At 34.0% G+C, this 19,747-nt stretch overlaps 1 protein-coding gene across 1 annotated transcript; it reads left to right on the forward strand.

Moving 5' to 3' along the window:
* Nucleotides 1–401: 401 nt before the first annotated feature.
* LOC113523381 (activin receptor type-2A-like) lies at nt 402–19,220 on the forward strand. Its single transcript, XM_052902158.1, has 5 exons — nt 402–782; nt 3,309–4,198; nt 6,537–6,904; nt 11,137–11,287; nt 12,123–19,220. Exons 1-5 carry the CDS (start codon nt 728–730, stop codon nt 12,318–12,320), a joined length of 1,662 nt encoding a protein of 553 aa, XP_052758118.1. The 5' UTR covers nt 402–727; the 3' UTR covers nt 12,321–19,220.
* Nucleotides 19,221–19,747: the final 527 nt, after the last annotated feature.

A 19,747-nucleotide genomic window follows, 5' to 3' on the forward strand; every position in this document is an offset into this window, starting at 1 on the left:
TCCATCTGATCTTACATTAACACAAAAGTTATTATATATAAAGGAACTGTTCATAGCATACCGTTCTTTGACATTGCACTCAGGGTTTTGGAGCGTCAGCATTGCAAGCGAGACGCATTTCGTTAGAGGTATCGCGAACGACGCTTGGCGCCCTCTAACACTCTGTACCAAAAGCAAAGATCTCTTAACACTGTTTTTATTGTTTAATCAAAAAATATGAACTCTCATAAGAAAATATTTATCGATAAGTTCAGCACACTTAAGCTCTACATTAATCTAGAACAACAAACAAAATAATAAGAAACACTGGCTTATACCGTGTAATAGAGCCTTAAAAAATTTGAGCTAAAACGCTAGAGTTCAGAACTATTGAAAAATTGTAAGATTAGAAAATAAAATAAAAAAAAAAGCAAATAATAAAAAAACCGTGGCTTGGTCGTGAAATATGATTGCTTGTTCTTGTTTTATTTTCGGAAATACAAATTAAATCAGCGCAATTACGGCGATTGTTGTAATTTAAACACTATTCTATACACACTGCCACACATTATAAGTGGTGTTGTGATGTTATTGTGTTTATATTGACCCTATTTGAATGTGCGTTGTTTGTCTGACATGTACTTATGTTGGAATTTCGTAAATAGAATAGACTTTTCATGTCGGGACCGGGTTTAAAAATAACATTGGTTTGTCGCGACGGGTTAGAAGGTCTAATCCCGCCTGCGCCATGGCTCTGATGATGGCCCAAAAAATGGTTTTGCATATTGTGCTATTTGTTCTTGGTGAGTACATTCATGATGACTTGTTGTGCCCTGTTAAACTTGCCTTACTTAGCACCAAATCCTTTTATAAGTAGCCCTTAGATTTATTTAAATTTAGGTATTATGTATAAATACATGGTGTATAGATTACTTAGGGCTAAAATTAATAAAAATTATGAATTGAACAAACATTATAAATTTTTTATATTTTCTAATATTGTTATTTTATCTTGTGAAAGAAATAATTATGTTAATTACAAACACTATTTATTGTTAATCATAATAATAATCAGGTTTTATGATTAAATAGTACCAAAAATGTATATATTTCATCCTGTACATATTTAATTATTGGCCAGATAAACATTTATGTGCATTAAAGAAACTCACCTGCGTTATTGTTATTTTAATCATTTTCTTTCATAAATATTAATTAACTTTGATACTCAAATAGTTTTTTTATGTACAAATTATCCAATTAGTTGATAACTAAACAGAAGAGGTGTAAGACTTCTAGTAATTATACCATGATACATAGTGGAATCATCTATTAAATTTATGCTTACTATAGACATCACTTTTCTGTTTTTCTATAGGTAATCTGTACCACGACTGCCCGTTACTCTCAGTTTTCCACACTGTATAATTTTTCTTATATTATCAATGACACAGTTAAAATGTTGAGTTTATGAATATGAATACAGTACCTAAAAAGATAAAACTATTGTCCTATTGTATAAATTAATAATACAGCAACTAAATATATAAAGAAACTATATATAATATTTCTATCAGTGTACTTTATTCATCTTAATATTAGAATAAAAATTTAACCACATAAGTAATTGGATTTTCTTAAATTTAAATATCAATACGAGAGCAATAGAAGCCAAAATGTTAATTCTTAAAAAAAATATAAATTATACATATCGATTAGGCCTGTCTCCCATTAGGGTAGGCAAAAAATTGTCTATCAATCTATATGTTTCTTCCAGCATCATACAAAAACTACTGCACCAAATGAGACACAATTTTTATTATCCCCCTTATATAGTCTATATATATATCCCCCTATAGTCCCCTTAATCCAGATCTCACTTATAACCTGATATATGTTTTATCTTGTTTCAATATCTAGAAATAGTCTGTTTCATTGATTTTCCTACTTCTCAAATCCATGCATATGAAGTAACAGGTGAAAATTTAGGTTCAAAGTAGGACCACATATTACGATTTACTATTAATGTAGTTATGATCAAAGTTACTTTTTTTTATAATATTCCTATGAGATATAAAAGAACTTCTAATAAATAAATTTAAAATTAAATTACGTAAATGGCTATTTAATAAAATTTATTACCTGGTAGACAAATATTTAAAAAAAGATAGATAAATATCTAGTATAGTTGGTGTTGTCGATGCATCAATTAATCAGTTCCTAACAAAATGTGACATTTGCATGCTATTTTGTAATAGCTAAATAGAATTAAGAAACTTTATTTAACCTAAAACCACTGACACTGACACTATTTGAAGCAAATAAATTTATTATTTATTATTCTACACAACAAAAGCTGCTTGTCAGCAAAAAAAAATTACCTTGTAATAATAATTACCTTATTAGCAAACAAGTTCTCCTTGCACATTAGCAAACAGACACCACAGTAATCTAATAGTGTAATAGTAAATATTTATGTATTTGATCATATTCATGGACCATAGTGTTTACCCAGGATGGTGTGGTCACATGTTACACTATAGTAAAAAAAGTATCATAATAAAGGCTGTTATGTTTATTATAAACATTAAATCTATTAGCCAACGGGGAAAGGGATTGTTAGTAATGGAGACTGAAAATCCCATTGCTAGCAATATACCTGACCAGGTCGACCTCCTCGCAGTTCTCCCTGTAAACTATCATGGTTAATTCCTGATGAATTTATCATGATGGGCTAACTGGCCTGTTTTCTTTTTCATCTATCACCTTTCACTGGTGCTTCGCCAGCGTATTCCATTAGCGCAGGCGGGGTTAACATACCATTTTCGCCCATCAAAAAAAATCTATTAGCCATTGTGATGAATTCCAGGTGTATTCATCATGACATGATTCATAGACTAACTGACCTGACTTCATTCTCACCTATTATCCCTTACTAGTAACCTGCCAGCGTATACTCAGGTGGGGTTACATTATCATCCATTAACCATAAGTACCTATAATTATTATTTTATAGAGAAACATTATTATTATTCTGAACTTGCAATACAAAACATCAGATATTGTTAATATATTGCACATAATTTTGTTATCTATTTAATGTACACAAAATATAATTGTTATATTTTTTTGTTATATTTATAGATACTAATTATAATGTAACATTAACAATTAGTATGTAATTAATTATTCAAAACACGTTTTGTACTGATTACACAAAATGCCTATGATTCATCTACTATTTTACAGATTATAAACAGCTGCACAAAATTAATTCAACATGATGCGTAACTTTATACAATAGTCAATATTATTGTTTCCTATTTAAGGTACAACATTTGCTGCACCACCGAACGATGAAAATCTACCACCGAGACCGCGAGAGGGCGGTGTAACTACGCGTTACTGCGCATTTTACAATGATTCAAAACCTTGCGACCCCAACAACAGCACGAGCTGCATTCAGACACCGGAGAAAGAAGAATGCCTACCAACTGAAACGACTGATAAAAGCAGTCACTGCTTCGTACTGTGGCAGTTTGATAATGTCACGAACACTGCATATCCAAAGGTTAAGGGATGCTTCCTCGATACTGTTTCATGTACAGACAGGGCGTTTAATTGTCGATTGCATAATATTAAGCTGCCATTACTGCATTGTTGCTGCGAAGGTGATATGTGCAATCAGAATGTGACGTTCCCAGGCTTGGAAGTTGTACTAGCTCAGACTGATGCACCTGTAGAGATTATCCCAGCATCTCCTGTGCCCACTTCCGATGATGATACCAAAGCAGTCATCGCTTACACATTGACTCCATTGTTTCTGCTGTTTGCAATTCTTCTCGCGTGTTACTTCTTATACAGAAGACGCAAGGGTAGTTCGTTTGCTGAACTCGCTAGTGGAGAACCGTCTCTCTCGCGGCCACCATCTGCTACCGCTGGTATGGAAAATGAGGGGCTCGGCTTGGTGGGCCAAATAACTTTATGCGAAGTTAGAGCTCGGGGAAGATTTGGGGCCGTTTGGCGCGCAAAATATGGACAGATGGATGTAGCAGTCAAGGTGTTTCCACTGCAAGACAAACAGTCCTGGATGGCTGAACAGGAAATATACAGGCTCCCAAGGATGGACCACCCAGACATATTGCATTTTATTGGGGTTGATAAGAAAGGAGATAATTTGCAAGCGGAGTATAGGCTCATCACTGCTTACCATGAGAAGGTATGTTATGTACATTTTTCGTAATAACCAGTTAAAGGAACGCAATCCTTACTAACTTTATAAATATGAAAGTGAGTTTGTTTGTTTGTTACATCATAGCGCCTTAACTAATCACTATAACTAAACTAAATTTAGTATACACTTACTATATTGGATAGAGAAGGATATAGATTACTTTTTATTCCGGTCATACGGACAAAATCACGGGTAAAAGCTAGTGTCTTATTATCTTACTATCGGCCCGTCCCGACGTCGCACGGGTGGACATTTAAAATATAATTTTAAAAAGTGGCCATTAGGGTGCACACGCGACGGAAGCTTATAAATGGGAGTAACTTCTCTCGTTTTCCCAACATTTCTTTTTACTGCTCTGCTCCTATTGATCGTAGCGTAATGAAAAGTATACTATAACTTGCCCAGGAGTATGGAGAATAATTGTACCAAGTTTCGTTAAAATCCGTCGAGTAGTTTTTGTTTTTATAACGAACATACAGACAGACATACAAAAATTTTACCGATTGCATTTTTAGCATCAATATCGATCACTAATCACCCCCCTATAGTTACTTTGGAAATATATTTCATGTACAGAATTGACCTCTCTACAGATTTATTATAAGTATAGATTATCAATGTTCCAATGATTATATATATATATATATATATATATATATATATATATATATATATATATATATATATATATATATATATATATATATATATATATATATATATATATATATATATATATATATATATATATATATATATATATAGTTATATCATTGTTACAATATCAATATAATGGCCTAATAACGGATATGCTTTATATGTAATAATATGAATATCCGATATATAGTACTAGAATTAAGAACCTAATCGAAACTAATATAAATAACCGACTGTAATGAGGGATATAGAAATGGAATATGACCTATTTTCTGCTATTAATGTCCAGCGAAATCCAATAAATAGATATCGTAGCGATACCGATATTATCTATGCCTAGTCAGCAATTTTTTTTTTTTTTACATTAATGATCGCACCAAAGAAGCAGTCTTTAATAGAGCTCTGACTAGTCTATCTGAGATTACAATCTTGCTGTATAATAATAAAGCTCAATATTTATCCTATATTTTTAATATTCAATGCACAAATAAGTAAGTACTGCTCAATACATATAAGGCAAAAGTCACGGAGCCGCGCGGCGCCGCTTTGTCATGCAATAAGAGCACAGTGAATTGCGTACATTACACAATTGTACAAACTAGCCACCGTACTCTGTAACCTATGTATTTAATACTAGCGACCGACCCTGGCTTCGCACAGGTAGATAGATAATAATATAAATCCTATGTTACTCGCTGATAATGTAGATTACTCTAGATTAAAAAGAAATTAAAGATTTGGTTAATTAGTTTTCAATTTTATCCATTACAAAGAAATAATCTGTTGTAATGTGTTTCTGAATGATTTACTTGCTCTGTGGTATCTGATCTATGCTTGAGAGTGACTGAATTAGAGCCTGCTCTAATGTATGTATATATTAAAGTATTATGAACCTATATTAATAATGGATCCATTTACTTAAAACATAATCACACTAAATAATCGATTCTTTTTTCTCTTTATTATATAAGTATAGATATAGATAATCGCGTGCTTAAGCTAAAAAGCACTCTGTGTTCATGAAAAGTAAATCCTAAAATATAAATATATTAACAATCCAAATTATGGAAATTGTAATTAAATTATTTTAATTGAATTTAAGTTAAATTATAAATAAATAAAATATAGTGATAAAAAACATCGACTTTTAAATTTGGACAAGAACATAAATTATAAATAAATAAAACATAATGGTAAAAAACATCAACTTTTTAATTTGGACATGAACATAAATTATAAATAAGTAAAATATAATGGTAAAAAACATCAACTTTTTAATTTGGACATGAACATAAATTATAAATAAGTAAAATATAATGGTAAAAAACATCAACTTTTTAATTTGGACATGAACATAAATTATAAATAAGTAAAATATAATGGTAAAAAACATCAACTTTTTAATTTGGACATGAACATAAATTATAAATAAATAAAATATAATGGTAAAAAACATCAACTTTTAAATTTGGACGTGAACATAAATTATAACTAAATAAAATATAATGGTAAAAAACATCAACTTTTTAAATTGGACGTGAACATAGAGTGACTGCGAAATCAAATCAAAAAACTGATCAAATTAACCATTTAAACGTAATTCCATTAACCAACATTTATACAAAATTTTATGTTTATTATTAGTACAATTAAATATTTATTGTAGGGCTCTCTCTGTGACTACTTGAAAGCCAACACCCTGACGTGGGCGGAGGCGTGGCGCGTGGCGGTCTGCGTGGCGCGCGGCCTGGCGCACTTACACGAGGAAGTTGGCGGGAAGCCGGCCGTCGCGCACAGAGACTTCAAGTCCAAGAATGTACTCCTGAAAGCGGACATGAGCGCTTGCATCGCGGACTTCGGGCTGGCGCTGGTGTTCGCGGCGGGACGCGGCTGCGGGGACGCTCACGGTCAGGTCGGCACGAGGCGGTACATGGCGCCAGAAGTGTTGGACGGCGCCATCAACTTCACTAAGGACGCCTTCCTTAGGATAGACATGTACGCGTGCGCTCTGGTGTTATGGGAAATAGCGTCCAGGTGAGTCTATATTATATTTTATTTACGATAAATGGCATTCAGACTGATTGCTCATGCAGCTATCAAATTGTGCATCTTAAATATCACAGAAGAATAATATGCTGTACTGCCCATGGCACCAACCATAAAAACTATAGTATAATCCTTCTATTTATGAGTTCTAAACAGTATGGCACACTTTTTTTTATCTTGGATAATATCAATATTCTTGGATAATAATCAGGGAGACTTTGTAAAAAAGTTGATTGCTTGGGTACCTCTGTCCCATTTCGTGTTTCTACCGTGAAGCAGTTGTGTTTCGGTTTGATAGGGATATGGCGTGAATTTACTGGGTGCGGAAGAATAATACCTGAGTCCTCAGGAATGACAACGCATGGGGGTATCATGGACGAAACAGTATACTCTGTTATGTCCATGGTACTGCTTATGTGTATAGGCGACTATTACCACTTTCCATCAGGTGGGCCGTCAGCTTTTTTGCCATTCTAAGTTGTATAAAAAAAAATTATATATTTCAGTCAAGCGGAGGAAGTCGCGAGTAAAAGCTAGTAATATATAAAATTATATTATCATTGCACGAATGAGTAATATATAGCATACTAGCTGACCCCGTAAACGTTGTTTTACCACTTATAGCGAAATATAAAAATCGCAATTAAAATACAGGGGTTGATCATAAAACGATGAAAATTTAAAGTTGTATGTATTTTTCAATGCTAAATTATAATAAAATAAAAATAAAAAAAAATGTCAAAAAAATAAAAAAAAAATATTTTGGTGTGGGTCACCCTTATCATTGACGGGTATGAAAAATAGATGTTGGCCGATTCTCAGATCTACCCAATAAGCACAAAAGTTTGGTAACAAACACCGTGACACAAGAATTTTATATATAAGATAGTAACTTCGCTTATACATCTATATATAAGCGAGGTTACCATTCCATTATCATTGATTAAAAAAAATATATATATATATATTGTTGTTACAATATATATATATATATATATATATATATATATATATATATATATATATATATACGCGGACGGAGTCGCCGCTAAAAGTTAGTTTATTTATTATAAAAATGACTCGTGCGCAAATATATATATATATATATATATATATATATATATATATATATATATATAGTTTTTTAAATATTTTATTTTACAATTATTCAGGTAAATCAATTTTATCCCCTTCAAAGTACTCCCCCTGTGACATAATGCACTTGTGCCAACGCCGTTTCCACTGTGAGAAGGCTCCTTGAAAGTCCTCTGGTTGTAGGTTTCTCAGCTGCCCCGTCGTAGCTTTTTTTATCTCATTTATGTCCCCCAAATGCCGCCCCCGAAGTACCAATTTGGTTTTTGGGAACAAGAAGAAGTCACACGGGGCCAAATCCGGCGAATAGGGGGGGGGTGTTCGGTCACCGTAATGGAATTTTTACTCAAAAACTCACGGACAACAAGAGAGGTGTGGGCAGGGGCATTGTCGTGGTGAAGAATCCAACGCCCCTCTCGCGCCAATTCTGGACGAACTCGTGCCACACGAGCTTTGAGGCGTCTGAGCACATCGACGTAGAATTTTCCATCAACTGTCTGGCCTGGAGGGACGAATTCTTGATGGACAATCCCCCGAACATCGAACTCTTTCTCGGCCCTCTCTGAATCTTTTTAGCCACTTGTGGACGGTTGGTTCCTTCACAGCATCATCCCCATAAACTGTTCTGAGATCGGCAAAAATTTCACGGCCATTCTTGCCGAGTTTCGAGAGAAACTTGATTACGACGCGCTGCTCTTCAACGGAAGCGGGCTCCATGCCGACGGGGTTTCGTTAGAGGTAACTTCACAGATGGCGTGACAAGCCAGTTCGCACCGCACGGCGGTCAGACCAGAACTGAAGCATTGTTAGGGACATAAGGAAGGGGTCCTGCGCTTACCTGGCCTCCCCACTCCTCTTTCTCGCATTCCAGAACACTTTTATACGAACTTTCCGGACAGACCTCGTATGTGCAAACAAGTATTATATTGTACTTGTTTAATAAGTATAGTATGTACGGGGGGGGGGGGGGGGAAGGGATTGTTAATAATGGAGACTAAGGGTCCTATTGCTAGCATTATACCTAACCAGGTCGACCACCTCATGGTCCCCCTGGAAACCATCGTGCTTCCAAGTGTATTCATCACGATGGTCTAACTGACCTGCTTTTTTCATTCTCACCTATCATCCCTCACTGGTGCCCCGACAGCGTATACCATTAGCGCAGATACCATATACCCAACCAGATCGACGTGATGATGTGACAGTGAATTTGTTTGTATGTTACCTTATAACGCTTTAACAGCTTAATCAATCTATGAAATTTGATATACACGTACTATATGGTATGTAGAAGGATATAGGCGGCTTTATTTCGCTCAGTATAACGCGGTTATGCGAACGAAGTCGCGGGTAAAAGCTAGTAAAAAATAAATAGATAGATAGGATAATTTTTAAATATTTTTTTTTAAAGGTTGTCTGTAAGTGATTGCCCTAGCGATAAGACCGCCTTTTGTGCCTTTATGTGTATATTATAATCTGTATTTTGTTACTGTATTTCACTTGAATTATTCACTTATCATTGTATATTTTTATTTATGGTGCAATAAAAAGTTAAATAAATTAATAATAAAAATAATTTTTATGATTTAATTAAAAAAAAAACTATTACTAGCGGTAAAGGACAATATCAATACAACGTTTGCAAAATTATTAAGTTTATATTTCCGTGTTCTAAATTTTTTCGATTCTAAATGGCCAGCCTCAGTTTAGGTACAGTTTCAGTTGGTAATTTTTTTTTTTTTTTATACAACTGCAATGATAAGCCTGTTTCGATTATTCCAAACTATCAAAGCATTTATCAAATCCAAGAGTCATGGGCGTTACCTTTCTTGTTGACATAACTTACGCATTTTTTTTATCACTAAGTAATTAGTAAATACACGCAGTATAAAATGATAAATTCAGAATTCATGCAAAGATAAATTATTATTTAAAGAGTACAAAATAAACATTATTGCGAAGACATGGCGGCATGGAATGAGTCACCCCTTCTTTTCGGGGGAAAGGGATTGTTAGCAATGGCGTTTGACAGCCCCATTGCTAGCAATATGCCTTATTGGATCGACCTCCAATTGGTTTCCCCTGGAAACCATCGTGAACAATTCTTGTTGAATTCGTCACGATGGGCTAACTGGCCCACTTTATCCTCACCTATCATCCTTCACTGGTGCCCCGCCGGTGTAAACCGATAGCGCGGGTGGGGCTACCATTCCATTATCATTCCTTAAACACCCCTTCCTTTCGCGAGGGTGTCATTAAAAGCAATTAAGGGAACATAATGGTCGAGAGATGGGCAGAAGCGTCCCTTGTAAAACATTAACAAAGCCTAACTGCGGTTGCCAACCTCTACGAGTTTTTACTAACATTACCCCCCCCCCCCCCCTGGTGTTTAGTTTCCACGCGATTCACCATAGAAACCACTGTTGTTATTTATTGTTGAATTGGTCACAATAAGCCAAGTGACCTGTTTCTATCCTGGCTTAACCTCCTTTGTCAGGGGGGAAGGGATTGTTAGTAATACGGACTACTAGTCCCATTGCTAGCGATACACCCTGTCAGGTCGACATGGTCCCCCCTGGAAATCATCGTGATGAATCCCAGGTTTATTCATCACGATGGGCTAACTTATCATCAGTCACTGGTGCCCCGCCAGCGTATACCGTTAGGTTACCATACCATTATCTATCATCCATAAAAAAAATATCCTTTGCTGATGACAAGTATATCTATAGAACAGGCGGGGTTACAATTCCATTATCATTAACCCTTTTAGTGCCGTTGATTTTTACTCATATCTACTTAAAAATGCCAAAGAAATCTTTGTCGTGTTGATGTCATTTACCATTGTCTCTAAAAAAACTGTATCTCCTCCAAAAATTATCCAATTTTAATATTATTTTTTTTTACAGCAAACTAAACAGCGACTGATTTCACGAGCGCTATGACGCTCGTGACACTTTTAGTAGCAATGCGCACGTGCGCGATGGCGCTCGTCGGCACTCAAAGGGTTAATTAAAAACAAATCTGCTATTTATGCAAAACGAATCGTCACACCAGAACCTTGTCGTCAACGTCAAAATCTTGTTGTTAAAACCAAGTTTGTATATCATTTATTCTGTTATATACAGATGTACCGACGTGGGCGCGGAGCCGACGGCGCAGTACCGGTTGCCGCTCGAAGAGGAAGTCGGTTCGCATCCCAGCCTCGAGGAAATGCAGGAAGCGGTGGTGCAGAGGAAGCTGCGGCCGCTCATACCGGCCGTCTGGCGAGACCACCCTGTTAGCACCAGTGATATTGGCGTGTTTAAGATTAGCTTCCAGAGATGGGGGGGGGGGGGGACTGGCCCCTTAAAAAGATGCATAATCAAGCATATTATTGCAAAACTTTGCTTGCATCTTGCAAGCAATGTTGGGTGGGCGCCAGATGATTCTGAAGTGGGTACGGATACCCCCTCCCCCCTCTATATATGTACGCTTATGACCAGTTTTTTTTTTATTTTATTTGACAACATAAAGTTACAAAAACAAGATACAATGAGCTCCACACTAGGCAAACCTGTATCGTGGGCACCCGACAAAGATTAACAAATCACAAATGTGTTGTAATAAAAAGTACATAGTGGGCGGGTATTAATATAAAAAGGAATATAAAATGGAAACAGTGAAAAAAGTAATAAAATCAACAATATATATTAGAATTTATCAAAACAAGTATTGGAATTTACCAGTGACGTTGTTTATTTCTTTTTAAGTGACTTCCAAAAGAATATTGTTTATATAATGAAATTTATTCACATGTAATATTGTGGCGATTGTAATTGCTATTTTTTACAGAGCAAAAAACTATTAGTCGCTATGAAAAATTTACACATACACATGCGTTTCCGCGTTCTGAATTCGAATATTTACAACTTCATGTAGGATTCTGCTAAACATCTTGTCTAAATGACAGAGGTTTTCACGAAGTCGTCTTTTGGCGCAGTAATATGAGCCGCATGCTAGCGTAGCCCCTAAGTATTAAAAAAGTATGTATATTATGAGCCGCATGCTAGCGTAGCCCCTATGTATTAAAAAAGTATGTATATAAAAATTTGCCGTTTGTTTATGGCGACAGGGCCTGTCGGTGGTGTGCGATACGATGGAGGAGTGCTGGGACCACGACGCGGAGGCGCGGCTGTCGGCGTCGTGCGTGCTGGAACGGGTGACGGCGCAGCGGCCCGCCGCCGCCGCGCCCGCCGCCGCCGCCGCCGCCGCCGCCGCCGACACCGCGCCGCTGCTCATACACCACCTGGCGCCGCCGCGCGCCTGCTGACCGCCGCGCCGCGCCCGCCGCCACCACCACCACCACCACCTGCCCCTCATACTGCTGTAAGCCAACACCTACATATATATCACAAATATAGATGACAATAGATGAGAATTTTATGAGACTAAACACGCCATGTTATTTATACTTTTTGTCTTATAAGAGCTATTTATTGATAGCTATTAATTACTTTCAGTATTTTCGAATATGCCACCTGTAGTATAGTTTATATATAATAGATTTTGCAAAACCTAGACATTTTTTTAATATAAAAATTAACGAGTCCAATTAAACTCTTTTGAGCATACTTACAACCAATTGTCGAGCAAAACAAGTAGCGACATCTATTGACATCTATATTTGTAATTATCACTAAACTTCACAAAATAAACACGACGGTCATTTCATGAAATGCACACAAAATGTGGGCTTCCTCGACACAGTTATGTCACACCTGGGCGGGACATGGATCCTTTGACTTGTTTATATAGATTTCAAGATTTAGACAAGATGAATATATATATTTCGTAACATAATTTAAGCCTTTGTATTGTATCAGTCGTGAACTGTCCACAGCTGAACATAGGCCTCCCCCAGGCTTTGATTTTGTCTAAACAAATTGATTAGTGCAATGAAATATGGTAATTGTGTAATCCTGAGACTTAAACCATTTTTTTTTTCATCATTCATTCAACGTTTATCACATCTTTATATTTAAATAGGTAACCTTCGCCTACGAAAAACCGCTTTTTATTTTTCTAATTCTCAGAAAATTGAAAGTGTGTTTATATTTTCCTAAATATACACAACATTCACTTATTACATTGCACTGTCTATCTTGAGTTCACCAGTTGTATGTGTTTTAAAAAACACAACTAAAAACGATCCCAGGCTAATAATCCAGTAGACTAAAACTGAGTAAATTGTTCTTAATTTTTTTACATGTTAAAAATATTGTTATCAATTGAACAGTATGGCTTTTTTTTAACATGATTAAGTTATAAACTATAGAGAGTTTTAGATACATTTATGAAATGTTAGTTACTAATACGTCGTCCATCTTATTATTTTCTTTTTCACGGTTGAACTGCTATCAAGTTCCCTATTTCTTTAAACTTGTCTCTTAACCTATTATTTAAAGTTTTGCGATATTATTATTTTTGAATCCATCATAAACAAAATTTTTAATAATTTTGACTTAAATATAATAGAAATTTAATTTATCTGTCTTTTAACTTAAGAATAAAGATTTCGCTATTAGTGATATTAAATGAAAATTTTAATCAGAGAGATATATCATAGTGTTTTTTTTTTTTTATATAATTTGTTTTTTCTTATATAAATTGCAAATTTGTATTCCTCGATATATGGGGTATATCATAGAGGACTTATTTCAGATCATAGACATCTTATTTTACCATCCATTGTTACCTATGTATCACAATTTAAATAAATAAATAAATAGAGATAGGTTTAAAGAAATGCCACTTCATAATCGACATCAATATATAACAGATATCATTGTTGCGAATATAGATAGTGACATTTCTAAATTCTATATCTTAAATGGTCGATGTTCAATATGACTGATAAATCCTATAATAATTCAGGTCACTAATCGAAATAAGAAACATGGATATATATTGATGGTAATGCGTATCACTACCACTCTGGTCAAGTATCGATTTATGTATATCGATTATCGATAAAACATCGAATCGAAACAATCGTTTGAACATCACTAATTTATCTGTTGAACTGTCATCGAGGAATAATAAGATGGGCATAGTACAGTTTGAGAATTTTCACGCAAATAAATATATAAAATATTAGTGTTGAGCCACAATCGTGTTAAATAGCTGATCAACGTGAACTTTCATTATAATCGTCACTGTAAAATACTATCCGTCCTTTTCCAGTCTCAGAAAAACCCAATAGTTGACTTTTGCTCTTCGGTGATATCATTTGACGTGTAGTAGAAGTCTTCTAAAGGCATTTGTAGAAAAGAAAATCTATGAAATTGTTATTTGTAATTAAATATTATTTTTATACGTAATTGTATGTGAAATTTCGATTGCTTCCGATTTTATTCAAATCGATCTTTTTATTCGATTGATTAATAGATTTTCGCTTTTTGTAACGTTTGTATTTATAATTTATAAGTTAAAAAAAATGCAATTTCATTTATATACAATTAAGCATATATAAGTTTATTATAGATCTCAAGCAATTCAAAAGAATCTGAAAATTAAAACAATTTATTGCATTAAATGAAACGAATTTGAGAGGTGGTGTTAAACATTTATATTTGTTTTATAATGATGAATTTATCAAGGCGATAATGTCTGCTATGAATTGACTGCTATATTTTAACTTAGCAACAAAGATCAATAAATCTCTGATAGATATTTGGTATTAGTTCAATTAGAAAACTGATCCATTTTGAGATGTGAAGAGAATTGAGGGAAATTTAATAAAAAAAGTTGTAAATATCGACTTAACAAAACTGAATAATAGGTACATCACTATTTTACCCAAGTGTTGTACGACATAAATTCAAAAGAATTTTTATATGCAATGAGTTTTTATAATCAAATTAGTAAGAAAATCATATTAACAATTAAATCAGATTAATTTTGACTTTTTTATAATAATTATATTAATTTATATTTTTATATACTTACCATAATTGCTATGTAATTTGCGATACTTTATTGTAATATAATACATATAATGTTAACATAATTACAAAAGAGTTATATAGATCATGGAATTGATAAATGAAACATGTATTAGATTATAATGTATAATTTTTGATTTTATTTCAGTATAATAATAATGCATATATGTAATAGTCTTGACAAAGTTTGTTTATAAATTTATATGTAATTCAACCTACTTTTTCGGTATTTAAGTAAACCAGCGTTGTTTATAATGTTTACTGTATGTAACATTTAACAAAACTGTGACAAACGTATAAAGCTACTAACTACCCCACCTATGATCACAGTCGTGATCATGTTTTTTATGTTATCTTTTAGTATAAATACCTACCTAATTATTGATATAATAATATTTAACAATTTTTCAAATTTAAATTGATGAATGAAAAATCTTCCTACCCTTATTCCAAGTATATAAATTTTGGGGTCGGCGTAACATATTTTTATAGATAATACCCAAGGTTTGGCATTTAGTTTTACGACAGGCCGCCTGTCTGACGTCAACCCTCCTTGGGAATTTAATTAATGAATGAGAGATGTATGATGCACCTGACAATGTGTCGTATACTTTTAGTATGTATGAAGATTTTTTTATGTTACGCTGTCGGCGTATGCATGTAGTAACAATGTACTTCCTTGGCCAGCATAAGCCCTAAGGCTCCAAATATCTACAAAGAGGTCCACCTCTATTCGCACACAATCTTTTTTATTGTTTTTATTAACCAACTTCAAAAGAGAAGTTCAATGCCTATGTACACAGCTTTGAATAATTATTTCTTAATTGAATAGGGTTACTGAATTTAGGTTGGTTTCCTTATTAACATTATTTAGTGTTTGCTTCCAGTCTTGGAAAGATATGCCTGTTCAGAGGCAATACTGTAATATTTTTACCGCGTTTCAGCGAAATTTTTCTCTATTTTTCAATACCGCAAAAGCGAGATTGTAAATGCGAATTTTGCGGTATCTAAAGGGGAATCCCCCTATCGAATAACACTCGCACTTTACTACCATTTATTTTGTCTTGCAGTTCTTATATACTCCCGAGTGCTATCTGTTACAAATATCGCAACAGAACTATTGGGTTTTTTTTTTTTATTTGTGGCACAAGTCAAGGGTAAGCTGACTGACGTAATTATTAAGCTGAGCATGTATAATTATTTATTAATTCTGCCAGATTTACAATTAAGTCGTATTATTTTCACCTAGGGGTTCTTGCTAATATCCATTCATGTTGTAACTATAACTTACCATACAAATATATCACGATACATATCTTGCCCCACTATTTAACAGAGAACCCCACCCCAATGTTAGTAAGACTGGCGTTAATCATTATTTTATTATTTATAATGTTGGCAATATGCGGCGTCATTTAATTTATCGATTAGATTACAAGACTTATTGAGTTATAATAGTCTTTATGAACTTTTATAAGAATCAATTTTGTGTGAAGTCTTAAAATAGATTTAAGTGTTTTCATTTCCATAAATAAGTTCCTAATATTTCTAAATTCTCTTATTTCATTCTACATATGACGCCTCCTATTGCAAACGACATGTTTTAATTTAATTGGCTTTATATTTACTTAGTTTGTGATAAGTTGCAACTTGAAAACTTGAAAGTGCTAAATTATGACGAAAAGAAAGCAATGAAGTAAGCATTAATTTTAAACTGATGTAAATAAAGTGATTAAAAAGTTGTTTAGCGCTGTATTTGTCTTTAGAATAAATTTGAGATTCGTGCCATAGGAAACGTTGGTGATAAAAATTTTAAATTTTTATAGTCTACTTGATTTACTTCAAGTGACATGAATACACCATTAAAGTATGAAATTAGTTTCCATTAATCACTTGTATTGTGAACATCACTATTTAAACTGGACTATTTAAACTAGGAATAATCCTAATCAGTTTATGTAATTTTGTGTCTCAACTATTTTCAATTACTTGCCAGTACGTATAATATTTTCTATGTGTTACCATAAATGAATAAGTTGATTTTTGCAGAAGAGTTATTTAAGCGGTTCAATTACAAGACTATGGACGCCGTGTTCTATGGCCAAAAAAACACATATAGATTTGTGCTTTTTTCAAAAGAGTACGTTATTACAGAGAGGGTATGAGAATAAAAAAGTAAGCCCGCCTGCGCTGTGAATATACACTAACAGAGGGGGTATAGACAGCACTAGAGAGGGTCTCACCCTTTCGCGATGATAAAAATAAAAAGTTACTTTGGACTTACTTAGTAAGAGCTACATAACGTATGTGTGTAAAATTTCAACTTTTACAACCAACACAAACACATTCACAATCTGACACCGCAATAAAAGGGATACTATCTATCTATCTATTTAAGAGCTACGCTCTTGTCGGTGGAGCTCTTGCCACTCACTACGATTTTCAGCGAGTCTCTTCACCTCTTGATACGACACGACACCAACTCCTGCCTTGATCTGCCTGATGTAACTTTGTCTCGGTCTCCCTCTTCCCCTCCTTCTTTCTATCTTACCTTCTATTATAATGTTCTTAACTTCGTCATGTCGTATCAAGTGTCCCAACATTTTTTTCCTTCTGTCCTCAATAGTTCTAATAATTTGTCTTTTTTCCTTAACCGGACTTAAAACAGGACCTCCTCATTGCTAATTCGATCGAATTAAAAAAAAGGAATACATCAACATTAAATTAAAGGGCAATAGAAGACTTAGGAAAAATTAAGGAGTGAGAGATGAGATCATTCATTATTAAGAATACGCAGAGGGGGCGTGGGTAGATTAAAAAATATAGTTAAAAAAGGCAGATAAGTAAGATTAACATGGCGATAACTAGAAAAATACGTATGGGCAAAGAGGGGGGAGCGGCAAAATAAGGTTAAGAAACTATGGTCCAGTGAAATGAAAATAGTTGCAGCGCGAACAAAATTTGAGACTAGATGGGAATATTGTTTATGGCAAATCTTATGTACTACAAAAAAACATGTACAAATGCTTTATATTGTCACTATCGATCAATATCATAATCAATGGCGTAGCTAAGTTGAACAACCAATTAGCCGGTCAACTAACTTTCTAGAGTTGTCCGTAGCCCCTTCTCCTCCTAGCTACGTGAATGATTATGAATTAAAAAAAATCTGAACAATAATTGTTTTAGGTAATTTTCCTAAGGATTTTTTTTTTGTTTCCAAAACTTTAACAGTTGCATCAAAACTATTGATTGTACATAATTACTTGTTAGTATCAAATCGTACAAGTAAAATTCGAAACATTTGAATGTATATATCAATGAAAATAATTGTGATCAATTATCATGATAGCGTGTATGAAAGATATATCAATGGGAGATCATATTTTATTTGATTAACCAATGCCATGTGCATATCACCATACATAGACTAAGTAAAGTTGCCAAATGTATATACAGTTATAATGTAAGATAGCTTTAGTATTCTCGTCTGGATGTCGGCAGTTTAGGTTGTGGACACGTGGTGTTTAGAATATATATATAAAACAGACGTATAGATTGTATTATTATTAGAACAAAACAAATGAACATAACGATGTTGGTAACACTTTATTGTACAGTAAAATCAGCGTTATTTTAGATTTATTATTTCAATTTTTTTTTATAAATTCTTTTATATGTTACCAATCATTTCCTTTATATCTACCTAAATACAAGGTATACCTAATTCATATTGGAGATGCAATAATATATAAATAATTAAATATCTTTACCATAACAAGGTAGCAAGTAATTTAATATAATAAGTATCAATTGCGCTCGTGTAACAGCCGCTCATGATTAAGGGTCACGTATTGATCCTGAAACTAATAGAGCTTTCTCAATCCAATTACACGTAAGTGGAACCGGTAGTTATTACATTAAAATGTGTGCTTACGACACTTTTAACAATAAGATAACGAATGTTGATCGGCCTAAATGTATTTCAAATATATAATTAGCCACGAGTCCACAACTAGAATAATAGAATTAATTGTAAATGAGTATTTAGCGGTTTTAGCGAGGTTAGATTCAGTAGAGTAGAGTTAACTATTAGACTATGCGTTCATTGTCCTTCTCGTGTAGTTTAACGAACGTCACGCCAGCTATACATTTTATTTAATTAACGAAACTAAATGTCTGTTGAAATTTGATGTACGTATTAAAATATATTTTCTAGACAAAAATTGCAGTTTCATTTATAAATGACCTGGAAACGGGTGTGTATCTATTTTCAATTAGTAATTACAAACATTTACAAACAGTTAGTAAGTACAAACATTTTTGGTTTAAATTACAATTATAGATGTATACATTTACCAAAGGGAGTTTGCACAAAAGTCGTTTGCTTGGGCACTTCTGTCCCATTCGTGTTTCTACCGTGAAGCAGTTGTGTTTGCAAAGCTGTGTTGCAGTTTGAAGGGTGGGACATGGCAGTGAATTTACAGGATGCACTGTCCTTAGGAATGGCAACGCATGGGAGGTATCATGGGTAAGTATACTCTTTTATGTCGATGGTACTGCTCATGTCTATAGGCGACGGTTACCACTTTTTATCAGGTGGACCGTCAGCTTATTTGTCATTCTAAATTGCATAAGAAAATATAAAGGGGTCAGTGTTTTTTTAATGAATGATAATGTAACTACGCCCTCTATACGCTGGCGGGGCACTAGTGAAGATGAAAAGGCAGGTCAATTAGCCCATCGTGATGAA

The sequence above is a fragment of the Galleria mellonella genome, unplaced genomic scaffold (genome assembly GCF_026898425.1).
Source record: "Galleria mellonella isolate WM207_F2 unplaced genomic scaffold, CSIRO_AGI_GalMel_v1 utg874, whole genome shotgun sequence".
Taxonomy (NCBI): Eukaryota; Metazoa; Arthropoda; class Insecta; order Lepidoptera; family Pyralidae; genus Galleria; species Galleria mellonella.

What these genes read in the sequence shown, in the direction of transcription:
- LOC113523381 (XM_052902158.1), top strand. Translation starts at nt 728, where the DNA reads ATGGCTCTGATGATGGCCCAAAAAATGGTTTTGCATATTGTGCTATTT. An exon ending in TTATGGGAAATAGCGTCCAG is followed by an intron (nt 6,905 to 11,136) that starts GTGAGTCTATAT and finishes TGTTATATACAG; the next exon opens with ATGTACCGACGTGGGCGCGG. An exon ending in CCGTCTGGCGAGACCACCCT is followed by an intron (nt 11,288 to 12,122) that starts GTTAGCACCAGT and finishes TTATGGCGACAG; the next exon opens with GGCCTGTCGGTGGTGTGCGA.